The sequence below is a fragment of the Oncorhynchus mykiss genome, chromosome 20 (assembly GCF_013265735.2).
Source record: "Oncorhynchus mykiss isolate Arlee chromosome 20, USDA_OmykA_1.1, whole genome shotgun sequence".
NCBI lineage: Eukaryota > Metazoa > Chordata > Actinopteri > Salmoniformes > Salmonidae > Oncorhynchus > Oncorhynchus mykiss.
The window spans coordinates 19,295,103-19,313,987 of record NC_048584.1 but is presented as its reverse complement, the minus strand read 5'-3'; the positions used below and the strand labels follow the sequence as shown (position 1 = coordinate 19,313,987).

The 18,885-nt window shown below is 41.7% G+C and overlaps 2 protein-coding genes and 2 long non-coding RNA genes across 7 annotated transcripts in view; 2 read left to right on the top strand and 2 right to left on the bottom strand.

Moving 5' to 3' along the window:
* LOC110499145 (monocarboxylate transporter 6) overlaps positions 1-2,618 on the bottom strand; it is a 39,621-nt gene extending 37,003 nt beyond the window's left edge. The window contains exon 1 of one of the 3 annotated variants that reach the window (XM_021576087.2): positions 2,440-2,618. The gene's annotated coding sequence lies outside the window, so the exon portion shown is untranslated. The remainder of the gene's footprint in view (positions 1-2,439) is intronic. The other 2 variants (XM_021576090.2, XM_021576086.2) reach the window with 2 other exon arrangements.
* LOC110499146 lies at positions 1,687-8,338 on the top strand. 2 transcript variants are annotated; one of them, XR_002469922.2, is made up of 3 exons: positions 1,687-2,150; positions 6,993-7,147; positions 7,258-8,338. It is a non-coding gene; the product is annotated as an uncharacterized LOC110499146 (long non-coding RNA). The 2 variants fall into 2 exon arrangements; XR_005037952.1 differs by lacking the exon at positions 1,687-2,150 and adding an exon at positions 5,512-5,588.
* A 50-nt stretch (positions 8,339-8,388) lies between these two features.
* LOC110499150 lies at positions 8,389-9,873 on the top strand. The gene is made up of 3 exons (XR_002469923.2): positions 8,389-8,897; positions 9,068-9,127; positions 9,372-9,873. It is a non-coding gene; the product is annotated as an uncharacterized LOC110499150 (long non-coding RNA).
* Positions 9,874-10,318: 445 nt separating this feature from the next.
* On the bottom strand, positions 10,319-18,865 carry LOC110499149 (BTB/POZ domain-containing protein KCTD5). Its single transcript, XM_021576095.2, has 6 exons — positions 18,204-18,865; positions 17,816-17,924; positions 15,250-15,341; positions 14,903-14,998; positions 14,614-14,739; positions 10,319-14,040 (listed from the first exon to the last, which is right to left on the bottom strand). The coding sequence occupies exons 1-6, from the start codon at positions 18,555-18,557 to the stop codon at positions 14,011-14,013; spliced, it is 807 nt and encodes a 268-aa protein (XP_021431770.1). The 5' UTR covers positions 18,558-18,865; the 3' UTR covers positions 10,319-14,010.
* Between the last annotated feature and the right edge of the window lie 20 nt (positions 18,866-18,885).

Genomic DNA, 18,885 nt, shown 5'->3' with positions numbered 1-18,885 from the left:
GAGAAGTTGTACCCACTGTAACTATTAAAACCATGGATGGATGGCAGCATTCACACAAAACTGAAAAGCGCAAACCACCGCTTTAACCATGGAAAGAGGTCTGGGAATATGGCTGAATATAAACAGTGTAGTGATTCCCTCCGCAAGGCAATCAAACAAGCGAAATGCCGGTACAAGGACAAAGTGTAGTCGAAATTACACAGCTCAGACATGTGGCAGGAAATCACGGACTACAAAAAGAAAACCAGCCATGTCACGGACACCAATGTCACACTTCCAGACAAACTAAACACCTTCTTTGCCCGCTTTGAGGATAATACAGTGCCCCCGTCGTGGCTCGCTAACAAGGACTGCCTAAATCCTCAAGCTTGCAGACGACAACAGTAGTAGGCTTGATTACCAACAACGACGAGACAGCCTACAGGGAAGAGGTGAGGGCACTCGGAGTGTGGTGTCAGGAAAACAACATCTCACTCAACGTCAACAAAACAAAGGAGATGTTTGTGGACTTCAGAAAACAGCAGGGGGAGCACCCCCCTATCCACATCAAAGGGACAGCAGTGGAGAAGGTGGAAAGAATTAAGTTCCTCTGCGTACACATCACAGACAAACTGAAATGGTCCACCCACACAGACAGTGTGGTGAAGAAGGCGCAGCAGCGCTTCTTCAACCTCGGGAGGCTGAAGAAATTTGGCTTGTGACCCAAAACCCTTACCAACTTTTACAGATGGGGCAGCATGTTGCCTAGGGTTAGAGCGTTGGACTAGTAACAAAGGTTGCAAGATCAAATCCCCAAGCTGACAAGGTAAAAAATCTGTTGTTCTGCCCCTGAACAAGGCAGTTAACCCACTGTTCCTAGGTCATTATGGAAAATAAGAATTTGTTCTGAACTGACTTGCCTAGTTAAATAACGGTAAAAAAAATAAAGATACACAATCGAGAGCATCCTGTCAGGCTGTATCACGGCAACTGCACCGCTCTCAACCGCAAGGCTCTCCAGAGGGTGGTGCGGTCTGCACAACACATTACAGGGGAAAACTGCCTGCCCTCCACACCTACAGCACCCGATGTCACAGGAAGGCCATCAAGGACAACAACCACCCGAGCCACTGCCTGTTCACACAGCTATCATCCAAAAGGTGATGTCAGTACAGGTGAATCAAAGCTAGAGGCCATCAGACTGCTAAACAGCAATCACTAACTCAGACAGGCTGCTGCATAGATTGAGACCCAATCACTGGCCACTTTAATAAATGTATCACTAGTCACTTTAATAATGTTTACATTTCTTACATTATGTATATACTGTATTTTATACAATCTACTGCACATGCCTATGCCGCTCATCCATATATGTACATATTCTCATTCACCCCTTTAGATTTGTGTGTATTAGGTAGTTGTTGGGGAACTGTTAGATTACTTGTTAGATGTTACTGCACTGTCGGAACTAGAAGCACAAGCATTTCGCTGCTAACCATGTGTATGCAACAAATCAATTTTGATTTGATTATAATCCCAAAGAATTCCCCTGTTGTTGACTGTTCATGAAGGGGGAAGGGAGTAGGATATATGGCACATATTGGCATGTGCTTGAGAAAGTCTACAAATTCGAATGAATGGCCTACTGTGCAAGACCTTTTCCAGTGAAGATTTATGGATGTAATCTTTGTTTAGTGGCACAAATTCACATTGCGACTATGCGCAATTAGCCTTAAATATTTCCAAACATTGCCTATAATTTGCATTTAGGCGCACATTCATAACAGGATGAGAAGCATGTAACTCAGCTGTCATTTATCCCATTCTAAAATTTAAATGTGTGAGTTGTTGGCTAATCTTCAAAGACTGGTGCCATGGTCCAATTTGGGCATGTGCGACATCATCATCCAATTCAATTTTCAGTAGCAATTTGTTTTCTGGTCCCTTTGGCACTCTAGTAGCATATCCACGTGGCATGCCAATATCAATATATTTGATATTAGAAATCTTAACTGTAGGAGATCAAAATCAAGGGTCAAGTAAGACCTAGACTTCGATCCATCCAAACCATTGACCGCATGCGAACACCAAATTACAGAGCGGCTATTTTGAATCAATGTACAGCAACAGCACTCGAGAACACAACTCGTCGACTAGGATCTACGGCGGTGAGAAAACAGTTTGCCTGCCCTATAGTCTACTGTCTGTTATTATTGTTGAAGATTATCTTCTTGGCTCAAATAGCCTACTTCCCGTCAAAAAATACATAGGTTACATTTAGTTTAATTTACGTCCGGTCTCATAATAAAAACACTGACATAATAGGAAAGCAACACAATTAGCCTATTGTTTTTCAGTTGACTGTCACATTGCTCAGCAAATTAAGGTCGGCTAGAAAGGCTTGTTTACCTTACACATAAACACATTGGCAAGCCACCCATAACGCAAATTTCTTACCTTTTGAGGTTAAGTATTATTACTGACGGTCATTACTTCGCTTCGACCATTTTTAGCCTTTCTACCACATCATACACAAACCAGCTGGAACTCCTAGCCTCTGCCTTGGAGTAACAATATCGCGTTCTCGGTGGGGTGGGAGGAAACAGGATGTAAGAGCCTTGATGCGGTTATGTTCATCACAGATTGCATTACGAATAGTCATATTTTGGTCCGTTGGTACTGTCAATTCAGACCAGTCTGTCGTGGACATGAGGGGTAGAAAAATCTGCTTGATTATGACATTTTTTTTTTAATAGAGTGGTCAAAGAAATTGCAATGTGAGGCGTACTTCCTTGTATGATGGACGGTTTATTTTCTCTGAGCTGAACTAGCAGTCATATTTAGCTAGCAGTCATATTTACAGCACAGTTTATCCGATTTGGCATTACTGTACAAGCCGCTTCTATGAGGGATCAAACCTGCCATAATTAGAAATAATTGAATAAATGCACACATAAATAAACAAATATATGAATAAATACATATACATAAATAAATGCACGCATAAAAAATATTAATTGATACATGGATAAATGATGCAAACATACATAGATACATACTTATTTAAATAATTAATCCCACTTTCATTTTATTCATTTATATTATTTCTGTATTTCTTCCTCCAATATGTTAATTAAGGGGTGTCAAACAAACGTATGTGGGTGGTATCTAACACACCATTGGTTGATCAATGCCACGGCGCATTTGCCTGGGGTGCGTTCAGTTTTGAAACAGTGCTGTACTGAATGACCAGTTGAAAAACTGTGATTATGGTGACCCAGAGGCCAATTGTCTATGTTGTGCTGCACCAGGAGTCTCTGTTATCACCTGAACTCTGGTGAAGTCCTTAGGCAACTTCCTCCAAATTGTAAAACATGTATGGGTTCACCTCTGTGTCCCTTGTAGCAGCTAGCTGACACAAGTTTTTGATGCATGCCTCCACACCATAAAACAGGTAATCTGTAGAGGCGTTGTTTGTGTTAGACAGCACTGTGAAGTCTCTGGCTACCGCTCGCCTGATTGCAGCCATACTTGCCAGAAAAACTGGGCTAATGTAGCTATCTACGGGTTGTACATCTCTCTTTTTGGACCATCTGAGCCAGGCAAAAGCAAGACGTTGCACAGTGACATTGATCAACCAATGGTGTCCACCCACAGACGTTTGATTGACAAATATATAAATGAATGAAATATATAAATGAATATATAAATGAATGAAAGTGTGAATATTTAGACGATTCAAAGATCAATCATTTAATACATACAAATATGTGGAGAAAAAGGAATGAACTTTGGTCACTATTTTTGTATTTCATTTATTTATGTGTGCATTTATTGATTTATAAATGTTTCTATTTAGAGTGCATTTGGAAAGTATTCAGACCCCTTTACTTTTTCAAAATTTTTTTTAAAATTACAGCCTTATTCTAAAATTGATTAAATCAATTGTTTTCCTCATCAATCTACACACATATTGACAAAGTGAAAAGTGAAAAACCTTATTTACATAAGAATTCAGACCCTTTGCTATGACACTCGAAACTGAGCTCTGGTGCATCATGTTTCCATTGATCATACTTGAGATGTTTCTACAACTTGATTGGAGTCAACCTGTGGTAAATTCAATTGATTGGAATACATTTTTATTAGCTTTTTTTAACCTTTATTTAAAACAATCAAGTCAGTTAAGAACAAATTCTTATGTACAATGACATCCTACAATAATTTGGAAAGGCTCTATAAGGTCCCACAGTTGACTGTATATGTCAGAGCAAAAACCAAGCCATGAGGGCGAAGGAATTGTTCGTAGAGCTCTGAGACAGGATTGTATTGAGGCACAGATTTGGGGAAGGGTACCAACAAATGTCTGCAGCATTGAAGGTCCCCAAGAACACAGTGACCTCCATCATTCTTAAATGGAAGAAGTTTTGAACGCCCAAGACTCTTCCTAGAGCTGGCCGCCTGGCCAAACTGAGCAATCAGGGGCCTTGGTCAGGGAGGTGACCAAGAATCCGATGGTCACTCTTACAGAGCTCCAGAGTTCCTCTGTGGAGTTGGGAGAACCTTCCAGAAGGACACCCATCTCTGCAGCACTCCACCAATTAGGCCTTTATGGTAGAGTGGCCAGACGGAAGCCACTCCTCAGTAAAAGGCACATTACAGCCCACTTGGAATTTGCCAAAAGGCACCTAAAAGACTCTCAGACCATGAGAAACAAGATTCTCTTGTCTGATGAAACCAAGATGGAACTCTTTGGCCTGAATGCCAAGTGTCATGTCTGGAGGAAACCTGGCACCATCCGTACAGTGAAGCATGATGGTGGCAGCAACATGCTGTGGGGATGTCTTTCAGCGGCAGGGAAGGCGGGTCTAGGCAGTATCGAGGGAAAGATGAACGGAGCAACGTACAGAGAGATCCTTGATGAAAACCTGCTCCAGAGCACTCAGGACCTCAGACTGGGAGCGAAGTTTCACCTTCCAACATGACAATGACCCTAAGCACACAACAAGACAATGCAGGAGTGGCTTCGGGAGAAGTCTCTGAATGTCCTTGAGTGTCCCAGCCAGAGCCAGGACTTGAACCCAATCAAACATCTCTGGAGAGACTTGAAAATAGCTTTGCAGCGACACTCCCCATCCAACATGAAAGAGCTTGAGAGGATTTGCAGAGAAGAATGGGAGAAACTCACCGAATACAGGTTTGCCAAGCTTGTAGCATCATACCCAAGAAGACTCGAGGCTGTAATCGCTGCCAAAGGTGCTTCAACAAAGTACTGAGTAAAGGGTCTGAATACTTATGTGAATTTGACATCTGTTTTTTTATTTGTAATACATTTGCACACAAAAAATCTAAACCTGTTTTTGCTTTGTCATTATGGGTTATTGTGTGTAGATTGATGAGGGGAAAAAACAATGTAATCAATTTTAGAATAAGGCTGTAACTTAACAAAATGTTGAATAAGTCAAGGGGTCTGAATACTTTCCAAATGTACTGTATATGTGGATTTATTAACATAATAATTTATTTCTAATTATGGCAGGTTTGGTCCTCCATAGAGTTGAACCCTAGTTCTCAACAATTTGGACCACAACTTCACCAGAGTTCAGGTGATAACATAGAGTCCAGGGGCTTCATTTATCAACCATGAGATTATAGGATTTGTGTGCAGTATATTATTGGGAGTTTTTTGGTAACAAAAACACCCTCATTTCTTGTATGATTTGGAATGTTGGAACTGGGCCATGTCAGTTTCGAAAAGAATGTGCAATGGCAAATTTGACCACATTTCTATTGAGGTGTGGGCAAAATATTTTAATATTTTGCATTGACTCTTTCTGAAAATGCATGCCGCATTTTTTTTATTTGCATAAAAATATAACGAGTGCCAAAAACACTGGCCCCTTACAAAAAAGTCCTACAGCAATGGAATTCAACCTTTTGTGATGGATTGTGCAGGTGACAAAATTCTGCAGGAAAAGTGACTCCTGCGGGAGTATGACTTCTTGTGCAAAAATTCCTGCACAAACATGAACATTCCTGCAGGTATCATGCAGGACTGAACCCTGCAGGATTTTGATATTCATACAGGATATGGCAATACCTGCAGGGCCAAGTACATTCCTGCAGCAATCTTGCAGAACCAAAAACTGCAGGATTTTGATATTCCTACAGGATTTGAGATACAGTATGTTGTAACAACAGAGAAAATAGACTTTTGAAATATAATGCAATATCAGACATTTAAACTCAGCAGATGGGAAATGTAATAAATTACAATGTTCAAATGCAATAAATATAGTATATGCTTTTTTAATTTGATAGATACCAACACAATTGATAATGGTTTCAGTAAGCCCACAGTTCAGTCAATGTAATAATGCATTCATATATCATGCTGCCAGTTTAAGAAACACCCTCATTGATATACACTCTGAATAAATAAATAAATACAATGTAAAAAAACAACAACTTGTATACAGTTAAGTTAAGCAGAGAGGTGCAGAGGGCTGCCTTAATTGACATCCATGTCATCGGAACCCGGGGAACAGTGGGTTAACTGCCTTGATCAGGGGCAGAATGACAGATTTTTACATGGTCAGCTCAGGGATTTGATCCAGCAATCTTTCGGTTACTGGCCCAATGCTCCTACCCGCCAGGCTACCTACTACTACTACCCTTTGTAATGATTACTCCATGCTAATAGAGTGGCAGGAGGAGCCATACAAATTTGATATTGTACCTCACAACAAAATGCTCAAAGCGAGGGAAATAGTGCATGTTGTGTGGGAGGACGAGAGTTCTCCTGCCAAAGTGATTGAAACAAGTGGTAGGTTTCACTCTGTCTGTAACTTATGTGACATCGGTTCTCTCTCACATGTCTGTCTGGCTGGTTGTCCTATGTCTGTGGCTAATGTTTGCATGGATATGTTAAACTGGTGTCTCTTATATTATCGCAATGCTTAAGTAATGTTTGCCTAATTGTTGCTGTCTATCAACTCCCACTTTTATAGAGCACAAAGACAAATTGATGAGGAAATTACTCAAACTAGAGGCACCTAAGAGTCAAAGGAAGGACGAGGAAGCCAAACGCAAAAGGCAAACACCGACCAAGCGCTCATACACTCTCCTCAGCACTGAAACCAATCAGGCAAAGAAGACGAGAAAGGTAGGCCCAAGAGTTTTTATTCTTATGCAGATACTTAAATGTAATAATTCAATTGCTCTCTCAATATCTAGGAGCTTCTATTTTCTCACGTTAAACTTTTGACTGATTAGGTTGCTGACGGGACAAGGGATCTTCTCCTTATGGAGAAGATCACAGAAAGGGAAAATAAGGCTAAGGAAGAGGAGGAAGAGGATATGAAGGCTCTTAAAAAAAGAGGTGAAACAGTTGAAGGTCCAAAACCAGGAACTGAAAACCCTGAACATTGTCTCTGCAGAGAGGTATGTATTGCTATAGGCATGTTTGTGTTGTTATTAAGGAATCATCTGAATGTCTCTCTCTTCTGTCTGTCTCTCGCTCCTTTCATATGATTGAATTGAAAAGAGGTTTATTTGTATCTGTTTTTCAATCTCATGAGTAGCCTTGCTTCTAAAACTTGAAGCTGTGCCCCAGCTTCTACCCTCTCAGGTCACTGCCCAACCACTTACAAAGGTAAGTGCTTAATTAGCCATTCAGAAATTGTACTTGTCATCTTTCAACGTTGAACAGTGCTAAGATATTAGTGTATGATTATGTTAACATTTATACAGCCAGGACCATCGGCAGAGGGGATTACCCCTTTGGGCATCAGTAATGCCATGCTGCGGGCCTGCGGTAGAGGTGGCACCTCCAAGCACAACCATGGTTAAAGAGCTGGCTGTGGCTTTTTGGGAGACAGGTGATTGCTACCTATAGATTATCTGCAAAAATTGGAAATGCCAATAAAGGGACTTCAGCAAAGCCGGCCCTTGATGAGGGAAAAGTCAAACTGATAATTGGTATGGGAAACATTTAGATCCTAATGCAGCACTAGAAAGTGATTTCCAGTGGCAAAACCCATATATTAACTCATAAAATGTTTTACTTTTGACCCGATTTGGATTTCTAGGAACTGTGCAAAACAAGTTTCCAGATATACCCCCCAAATTCATCCGAGCAGCACTAAGGGAGAAGATGAACGATGAGCATAAACTTCACATCAAGTATAGGTTTACATACTTTCTTGTCATGTATAGGTGTGTTTTCAGTGTTAATATACACATTTCTTCTGTGTTTTCAGACAAAAAATGCTTACATGGCCATTGTTTCCCTTAACCCCAAATTACCCCTTTTATTCAGTTATAGTATAACCCCTCCTATACTCCGCGTCCTACATTTTCCGGGGAGGGGGGGAGGGGGGGGGGTCAGCTTTTTTACTTTTTCATCTGGAACGGAGCCTTTTGTGGAACGCTCCATAACACCTGAGCTTTGTTGTTTTGTGACTTTAATGAGGCCATTTGCATGGTTCGGACCAATGAGATGCGTTTTTTAAATTTTAGGATAGAGAGAAAAGATGATCAATATTTAATAAAAAGGAAGTTGTCTTCAGTGTTTAATCGTGCATAGGCTAATCCTTACTCATGTGACTGAGTTGACAGCCTAGTAGTAATACCGCATATATGGGCTTAATAACGATGTTTAACAACGATCAAGTTTGTTTCTGTTCCAAGTATGATCCCTTTCATTGAGTTGGATTCATGATAACAAGTAACCGTTAGGTCATACTTACTATTTCCTTTGTCACAGTTCCTCATGCACACACACAAAGCGTTTCTGCTGTTACATCCTGTGAACTCTGCCCCTCTCATCTCTTTCCCCAGTTAGGAACGAGCCTATGAACAACAGTGAGACTGACAAACGCAGGCAGCAGCACTGGACAGCCATGCAGGCGAAGGTAACACAACACACAGTTTCAGCTGTTATATATACTGAATCCTCTGTCCCTCTCATTTCTCCCCTTTCCTAACTAGTTAAAATGGAGCCAAACGCACACACAGAGAGTTTCTGCTGTTACATCCTGTGAACTCTTCCCCTCTTATCTCTCTGCTGTCCTCCCCGATTAAGACAGGGCCTTTAAACAACAGTGAGACGGACTACCACAGAAGGCAGCCATTGCCAGCAAAGGTAACACCACAGTGTCAGCCTCTCATTTCTCCCTTTTAAAACAGAGCCTAACACAAATGTATACTCACAGATGTTGGTGTACCAGCCATATTAAAACCAACTATCACCAAGTTTACCATTGCAGACATCTCTTTCCCTTCACACCAATACACATAAGCGGTTCATGTGATGTCACCATTACTCACTCTTGTTACAAAATATGCTTCTACCATATTTATTCAATCTCATTTTCTTTTTCTCCTAGGAATCATATTTTATGCAGTGCTGGTGAAATGGACAATCAGACATGTCAGCTGTTGTTTCATTGGATGTCGTGGAATTTGTCCATTCTTTTGAAATAATGTGGATTGTCCTGCATGTCCAGGCCTGCTCTGAAATTAAATAGGTATGATATCAGGCTCCTATTGCACAGCAATACTGTAGCCTACCCATACTGTAAAATATTTGTTATATTTACAGGTCTATTTTACTTTCGAGCATGGTTGGCTATTGAATGAGTGATGTTAAGTACACATATTTTCCCAGGTTTTTAAGTCCGGCCCCCCCATTAAATCAAGTTAAGGAGGAAACCAATGTCTTTGCAGCCTGAATGGAGGATGTTTTATGTACGAACCGGACGCGGGGGTTAGGAGTGTATTGCACAAGGCCAGACAATGTAAACCTTGGCGAACCGTTGGGTTTGGCGGAACCATTGGGGCTAGTAGACAGCTGTACAAAACACAAGTTACACACACATTTTAAAACACAGACACATTTTATGATTAAAAACCGGACTGGATTTTGTTAAAAATGTTACATTTAAAGAAACTGCATTGGTAGACAAAATTCCAAAATATAAAATAAATAAAAGCAAAAAGGACATCAGACAAAAAGTTCTCTTTCTCCACAGTCTCCATTGACAATAATCACATTTGACATTAATACTGTTGATAAATTAATACAGTTAAAATAACTGTTAATAGTTGACATTTTCAGTACGTCTAAATGTGTATGTGTGTATGTTTATAAATGCATGCAGGTGTTACAGATTAACTATGGCAGAATGAGCCAGGATTCAAATGATCCTTTTCATTTTGCTCGTGGAGTTTTAGTTTGAGTTGATCCTAAATCCAAGGTTGGGGTATGCAGTTTTGTTCAGTTTTCATTTGACAAAGAGTGTATGTTAATTTGAGGTTAACTTTAAGCTAGTTCTTTTTTTTTTTTTTTAGCTAGACCTACTGTTAAATTGACATGACAGGATACAAAAACAACATAAAAACAAAGCATGATTAGAGAATACTTCTAGTTGCAGACCCACTGTTCCACACAAAAAATCTACACCTAACACAGAGCCATGCCTTCCCTATGCTCTCCAACCATGCACCAAATACACTTGCACTAACACAGAGGTCAGACAAATTCCAGTACATAACAATCTCTAGTACAATGCATGCTCTCATGTTTTTACGTGCCAGAATGAGAGTATTTTTTTGCAGATTTGTTAAAATTGCACAAATATCTGAATAGTACAGTGATGGGGGAACACTTTCTTTTTTTGCAATGATCGTTTTTATCCGAATAAAAAGTTCCCTTTCAAAATCGGATGAATCAATCTGCAAGTATAAACAAAACAAATAAATGTCAAAAGGAGACATTTGGGTACACTGAACGTAAAAATAAGTGCTTCAAAAGTGAATGCAAACAATACAGTAAAACAACTGTCAGTATAGTTATCATGGCATCAAAATAAACAGCATAAATTGCCTTAAACATGCAATTCAAGAGAGAAAGCCAAATAAACGTGGCTTATGCAGTCGCCGTTTTTCCAAAAGAAAAAAGCACTGCTGGTTTTTACTAAGATATACTGGGGCACTGCTTTGATTACAACTACGGTCTCCTTTTCTCTGCCTCGGTTGTGGGATAAACTTACAAAGCCAACCACACCTACAGTCTACACACATTTCAGGAAAGAAAACCGGAAGAATGCAGCGACAGGCAAAGGTTCAGGAGCTACAGGGGTCAATACGGGAGGCTTGGTTCAAAAGTATTGGCATTAAAAGAAAAGGAGTTAAGTTTGATAATCTGCATTATACATGAACAAACAGGCCTTAGTCTTGACGACAGAATAGACTCGTAAAGGTCTATTCCAGGGGGCTTTTTCCTCTCACTGACTAATAATGGGAGATTGAACCAACCGAGGACCACTCAATGCGAGTCCCTCTGTGTCTTGTAGATTTTCATTTCCGATATGAGCCTCATAAACCACGGGGGAGGGGGGGACAACTGTGCACAACACAGGTCAAAGGCACAACACTGGACACGACAAAGGGAAATAGAACAACCTCTGGGAGCTTTGAAAAAGGCCCAAAGAGGAGAAGGTGTCTCTCTATCAGACAGTCAGGCATTCTTCTAGCAGCACAGTCTGTGCACTACTGCACTTTTGTCCCAGTTTCGTAGTAGAATTGCACAACATCCACTCCAAGAGGAGAAATAAAAGTCATAGCAACATTGTCAGAGCTCTAGAGTCTGATAAAACAGTCATGGAGCATGACAACAGCACAGGTAATTATTTGTGTGTTTTAAGCCGAACGCATTCTTAAATCATGCTGATATAACATAATTGCACCAAATATTCATTATACACAGGAAAAGGTGTATGGATTTTGTGACGCCAGTAAAACAAAAATGATGTGATATTGGTTACCTGTGGGGTACTTCTTTTAAGTACACAGTCAGATTGACCGAATAAATTGAACTTTTCAGAAGTATTACAAATGGGGTAATGCCAGGATTTACTCCTGGGACAATGATATGTGAATAATAAGAGGTATACTCCAGACAAGCTAGGTACCCATCACTGTTGGTTGGCACAGAGGGATGTGACACTGTGAGAAACAAGGTATAATTTCCTTATTTTCCCCCAATGTAACAAATCGAAAGCTGAAGTCACATCCATGCAGAATTTTCAGTACCCAATGTTCCTGTGGTTACGTCTACTCTATAAAAAGATCCAAACGTATGCATTTAAAACATTCCTTTCAGCATACTCTAGAATTAACACAGTAAATACTGCAAAATGTTAAGCAAAGCTGTTAACTGAATGTACACCAAGGTGTGTAACAGGCAAATGCAGAGTGAGTGGCATTTGGCATGAAAATTAAATGCCAGAGGCATTGCCAGAGGGAAAAGGGGCCCTAGGCTTTGAGGCATCATACAGATGGATACAAGTCCAACAGGGTCACAAGACCACTGTATAGGACACATACCATCTTTCGATGTCAAATAAAAGCTTATTCAATAACCCGTCTCTTTAATCTCCGATTACAATTCTAAGATATGCAAGAGAACATAATAGTATATCTGCGAGAAGGATCATTTGAAAGGGTTATAGGTAACAAAAAAAATCTACTTAGAAGTTGTGTCGCTGAAAAACGGGGTCGCTGATCATAATTTTAATAATTGATGAATAGCAGAGGCACTACATACACAAACGTACACCTTTGTCATTGGGGGAAACACCTCAGGAAAATTGGTTTAGGAGTGATATTTCCTCGCTCAACGGAATAGAACTCACCATACTACACAAATATAACAACTATGAAACAGAAATGAATAACTACATCATTTGCATTCATTTTTTTTCTCCATATAATTTCATTATATATAGATTTATATTCCTCACATGCCTGACAATTGTGTACATGTGTGTGTGGTTTAGTCTTTTAAGTTGTGTGTTTTCTTTTGCACGGAAACATCCTTAGTACGGCTGTAAGAAAATATGTGCCCTCCTGGTGAGAAAGGACTTTGACCCGAGCCAAAAATAAAATGTGTGTGATGGATGCTCAGCAGTGGAAGTCACTGATGAACTACGGTGGGGTGGAGCCTCTGTTAGACAAGGGTCTGTATCTCCCCACTATCGTCTGGTCTTATTGGGCAAGAGTTGCTGTGAGACCAGGACTGACTGCACAAGAAGACCAAAAGAGAGATGCTGTAGAACAGGGGTGTTCAAATTTTACCCAACGAGGTCCGGACTACTGCTGGCTTTCTGTTCTACCTGATTATTAATTGCACCCACCTGGTGTCCCAGGTTAAAAATCAGTCCACGATTAGAGGGGAAGAAAAACAAAAAAAAGCAGTAGAACTGGCTTTGAGGTCCAGATTTGAATTTGAGGGCTGTAGAATATTCCTGTGACTTACTTCTCTGTCCTTAGCCCCACCTCTCGGCTTTCAGCCTCCCAAGCAACTATGAACTGTCTTAGCGCTCCAGCTGTGGAGATGTAAGGACTAGGAGTGGAGGTCAGAGGGTGAGCTATGTTGCTTACAGCATCCTCTCACCCAATAGGTGAATCTTCAGGGTTGTAGAAGGGGGCAGGTCACAGTCAGTAGATTTTTCGGCTTTCTTTTTTTGTCCTTTTAAAGTCCTGAGGAGATTTCCACCAAGTCAACAAAGCCAGACAGAAAAGGAAACGCCTCCCCATTAGCTGTGTGATCACCTGAATGAGGACAGTGACAATGATTTAGCTCTGTGTGGATGTACTATGGACAAGATGGGGGCTATGATCAGGGGCAAAACCGGAATCTTCAAAATCAAACTTATGACAAAAAGTATTACATTTAATAATAAATACTCTATTGTCATCTCTTCAGAATCCCTCAAAATGTTCACACGAATATAACTGAGAATAAGAAATGGCAATGGGGTTATGTTGTAGCACTGTAGGCGAGGAGGATGGGAACCCCCCCCCCCCACTGTGGAAAGGCACACCAAGAGGAGGGAGAGGTGAAAGGAGGAGTCGGGCTGGTGGTGGAAGGGGTAAAGATATGAACCATGGCTGAGGTGGTGCAGGAGACGTCTGGAAATGTCACATGAGCTGAGAAGGGTGAGCTCAGGCCTGGGAGTCTCTTTACATCCGTGAACCTCTCTCCTGGAGGATCTGTAGGGAGAGAAAACGTGTCAGTCTAGATCCAGCAACAGTATATACACCTCAATCCAAAATGAATGGGAGAGATAGGCACTGGCTAATCTCTCACGGACAGAAGCACGTAATATAAATGGTATCGTAGCATTTGTCAACCGACTGTGGGATGCGACGATGCTCAGGTGTTTTCGTCACTGATCATTTGGACAAATCACAGTTTCGCAGGTGTTCGCATCTTTCGAATTTAGGAAGGAGAGGGGACTTTTTGCCCATAGACTTGCAGAGGGGAGTGGAGCTACAGGTCTGCTTCCATTCCTCGTTCTTAGATCTTTTTCTAACACATCTGCCCCCAGAACCTAATCGAGCATCTGACATAATTATGCAAGACTTTAGTTCTGGGTTTCCGAGATTAGACACCGGCTAATTTCATGATCTTATTTGAAGGAAACAATGCAGCTCAATCTACACATTAGACCACTTTTGAAGTCGGAAACGCCTGAAAAACTTTGATGTTACACCTACAAGCGAGAATCTTCTGACTTCATGCCCAACACATGAGTTCCAGACACTCTCAAATGCTGATCTCACCTTGGCCTTCTCAGTGGGCTCGATAACAATGCCGTTAGTGGAGTTGTTGAGCTCCCGGGAAACCACACACAGGAATTCAGCCTGGTCCTCATTGCCATAGTTATAGGACGAGCCGATGCTTATGAGCTGTGAGGGGAAATGGGAAAGGGTAAGTGGGATTGTAAATTAGCTTAAAAGTCATCTTCACATGAAATTTTAGGCAAAGTTTGAGATTTCAAAAATAACCAGACTTACCACCAATGACCTATGGATTTAAAGACAAGTGTGACATGAGGACTATTAGGCCCACCTGCTCAAACTTCCAGCCATCTGACATTGTGGACACCATCTGGGTGAGTTCCTCCTCTTGGCACTGCAGCACCCGGTACACATGCTTCACTGGGCCCTAAGAGAAAAACAGACACTACAATAAAAGCCACCTGTACACATTAGGGTTAACTTGCCAGTAAATGTTTAGCTTTTGAACAGTGCCATGTGTGCGAGTGTGTCAGTATACACACTAACAGACTTGTAAACACACTCATCCTCTGACATTTTAGTGTTTGGTTTAGCATGTGTTATTTCACAACAGCAATGGCATCGTCCATCCCGGTCCAAGGCCTTTCCATTCATCATGTCTGCATTTCCCTGACATACCTGAGATGTCCTGTTCTCGTTGTCCCGTATCCTCTCCTTGACCAGCCTTACTAGTGATGCAATATTGTAGAACTCTGCCTCCTCAAGGACACCTGAGAGATACAACCAGTAGTTTAGTCACATGATGTAGAACTAAGAACAGATATAGCCCTTGGTTCACTCCTGACCTGACTGCCCTCAACCAGCACAAAAACATCCTGTGGCGGACTGCACTAGTATGGAATAGTCCCCGCGATATGCAACTTTTCAAGGAAGTCATGAACCAATACAAGCAAAGGCTAGCTTTTTCAAACAGAAATTTGCATCCTGTAGCTCTAACGCCAAAAAGTTTTGGGATACTAAAGTCCATGGAGAATAAGAGCACCTCCTCCCAGCTGCCCACTGCACTGAGGCTAGGAAACACTGTCACCACCGATAAATCCACGATAATCAAGAATCTCAACAAGCATTTCTCTACGGCTGGCCATGCTTTCCTCCTGGCTACCCCAACCCCGGCCAACAACTCCGCACCCCCCATAGCCACTTGTCGAAGCCTCCCCAGCTTCTCCTTCACCCAAATCCAGATAGCAGATGTTCTGAAAGTGCTGCAAAACCTGGAAGCACACAAATCAGCTGGGCTAGACAATCTGGACCCTCTCTTTCTAAAATGATCCGCTGTCATTGTTGCAACCCCTATCTGTTCAAACTCTTTCATATCGTCTGAGATCCCTAAAGATTGGAAAGCTGCCATCCCCCTCTTCAAAGGGGGTGACACTCTAGACCCAAACTGTTATAGACCTATATCCAGCCTGCCCTGTCTTTCTAAAGTCTTCGAAAGCCAAGTTAATAAACAGATCACTGACCATTTTGAATCCCACCGTACCTTCTCCGCTGTGCAATCCGGTTTTTGAGCTGGTCACGGGTGCACCTCAGCCACGCTCAAGGTACTAAACGATATCATAACCGCCATCGAAAAAAGACAGTACTGTGCAGCAGTCTTCATCGACCTGGCCAAGGCCTTCGACTCTGTCAATCACCGTATTCTTATCGGCAGACTCAACAGCCTTGGTTTCTCAAATTACTGCCTGGCCTGGTTCACCAACTACTTCTCAGACAGAGTTCAGTGTGTCAAATCGGAGGGCCTGTTGTCCGGACCTCTGGCAGTCTCTATGGGGGTACCACAGGGTTCAATTCTCGGGCTGACTCTTTTCTCTGTATATATCAACAATGTCGCTCTTGCTGCGGGTGATTCCCTGATCCACCTCTACGCAGACGACACCATTCTGTAAACATCTGGCCCTTCATTGGACACTGTGTTAACTAACCTCCAAACGAGCTTCAATGCCATACAACCCTCCTTCTGTGGCCTCCAACTGCTCTTAAACGCTAGTAAAACCAAATACAGCTCTTCAACCATTCGCTGTCCGCACCCGCCCGCCCGAATAGCATCACCACCATGGACGGTTCCGACCTAGAATATGTGGACAACTACAAATACCTAGGTGTCTGGCTAGACTGTAAACTTTCCTTCCAGACTCATATTAAACATCTCCAATCCAAAATTAAATCTAGAATAGGCTTCCTATTTCGCAACAAAGCCTCCTTCACTCATGCCGCCAAACACACCCTCGTAAAACTGACTATCCTACCGATCCTTGACAATGTCATTTACAAAATAGCTTCCAACACACTACTCAGCAAACTGGATGCAGTCTATCACAGTACCATCCGTTTTGTCACCAAAGCCCCTTATACCACCCACCACTGCGACCTGTATGCTCTAGTCGGCTGGCCCTCGCTACATATTCGTTGCCAGACCCACTGGCTCCAGGTCATCTATAAGTCTATGCTAGGTAAAGCACCGCCTTATCTCAGCTCACTGGTCACGATAACAACACCCACGCGTAGCACGCACTCCAGCAGGTATATCTCACTGGTCATCCCCAAAGCCAACACCTCCTTTGGCCGCCTTTCCTTCCAGTTCTCTGCTGCCAATGACTGGAACAAATAGCAAAAATCGCTGAAGCTGGAGACTTATATTTCCCTCACTTACTTTAAACATCAGCTATCTGATCGCAGCAGCTGTACATAGACCATCTGTAAATAGCCCACCCAATCTACCTACCTCATCCCTGTATTGTTTTTATTTACTTTTCTGCTCTTTTGCACACCAGCATTTCTACTTGCACATCACCATCTGCTCATCTATCCCTCCAGTGTTAATTTTCTAAATTGTAATTACTTCACTACTATGGCCTATTTATTGCCTTACCTCCTCATGCCATTTGCACACATTGTATATAGACCTTTTTTTCTTCTATTGTGTTATTGACTGTACGCTTGTTTATTCCATGTGTAACTCTGTGTTGTTGTTTGTGTCGCACTGCTTTGCTTTATCTTGGGCAGGTCGCAGTTGTAAATGAGAACTTGTGTTCTCAACTAGCTTACCTGGTTAAATAAAAGGTTTTTTTTTTGTTGTTTTGTTTAAATGATACTAACCATTGGACAATTTTATTTATTCTAAATAAAGCATGGTGTGTGACAGGGATTGTATTTTACACTTTGGGGACCATTTATACAGTCTTACCTTCCTCTGCCAGGTTCTTGTCCATGATCAGTTTCCCATGCCGCAGGTAATTCAGAATGGGGCCAAAGTATGTGGGGTCCCTGTCGATTAGGTAAGCACCCGTCTCATCCTAGGATATTTATAAAAGTGTGTATTACATATTTGAGTGTCAGATAAAGGCTTCTCTGGTGCTTCTTCACATGCACATAAAATAATGCATTATTGTAAAATGGCTGAGCATTACACTTTAATGAGTGTTACAATTGTCTAACATTTTAACTAGGCATTTTAAAGTGTTTGGGTGTCATCTCGTGCGTGATGAGCGGCAGTGCATTATGAATGCTACATTGATGCACCTTGATTCATGATAGAACGTTATGCCAAAAAATATTATTATAGAATATGTTACCTTGTCAGAGTCCAAATCCGGATCTTCTTGACACAATCGGTACAGGAACGATTTGGGGTCCCTGCACAATGTCTGTTTGGTTGTGACAAAATAGGTTCCACCGACATTTAGGCAAACCCAGCGGGATTCTGGCTTCTCGGCTTGCTCCGATGGGGAACTGAGGTTGCTCTTCATTGGGAACCCAAACACCGCTCTACTAGTACTCGACACCCCAGGACTGGTAGGCAAGCTACTCCGCGGTGAAACCATGAGAGTGGGCGAAGCAGCCAGCCGAACAGAGCCTCGGACATCACGGTGCTCGGTTTGTTCTATTGTGGCAGTAACACTCTGCTCCACAACATGCAATTCGGCCATATTTTCTTCGTCAAAAAACACCACTATTATTACACTTCAGGGTAACAATAATGCTTATCGATTTGTAAACACAACGGGGCTCTTTTTCCCCAACAAGGTGGCTGGCATTAGGGCGTTGCTACACACATTCGATAAATTCCAAACATAAATACCCTAAACGAGACATCGATATTACTTAGTTGAAATAAACTATATATGTTTGACACGTCGCTTGCAATCTTTTCCTAAAACAAATGGGTCATTCTTGTTTATTCAAACGTTAACAGAAGAGGGTATTCTTTCCGGGTTGTAACGTCGTTACTGTATACTTCCGGTATGTCGTAACTCC

Excerpts from the sequence above, each read along its gene's own strand:
- LOC110499149 (XM_021576095.2), bottom strand. The coding sequence starts at position 18,557 with ATGGCCGAATTGCATGTTGTGGAGCAGAGTGTTACTGCCACAATAGAA. Across the intron at positions 15,342-17,815 it reads CAAGAACCTGGCAGAGGAAG|GTGTCCTTGAGGAGGCAGAG; the intron begins GTAAGACTGTAT and ends TGTATCTCTCAG. Across the intron at positions 14,041-14,613 it reads AGCCCACTGAGAAGGCCAAG|ATCCTCCAGGAGAGAGGTTC; the intron begins GTGAGATCAGCA and ends CTCTCCCTACAG.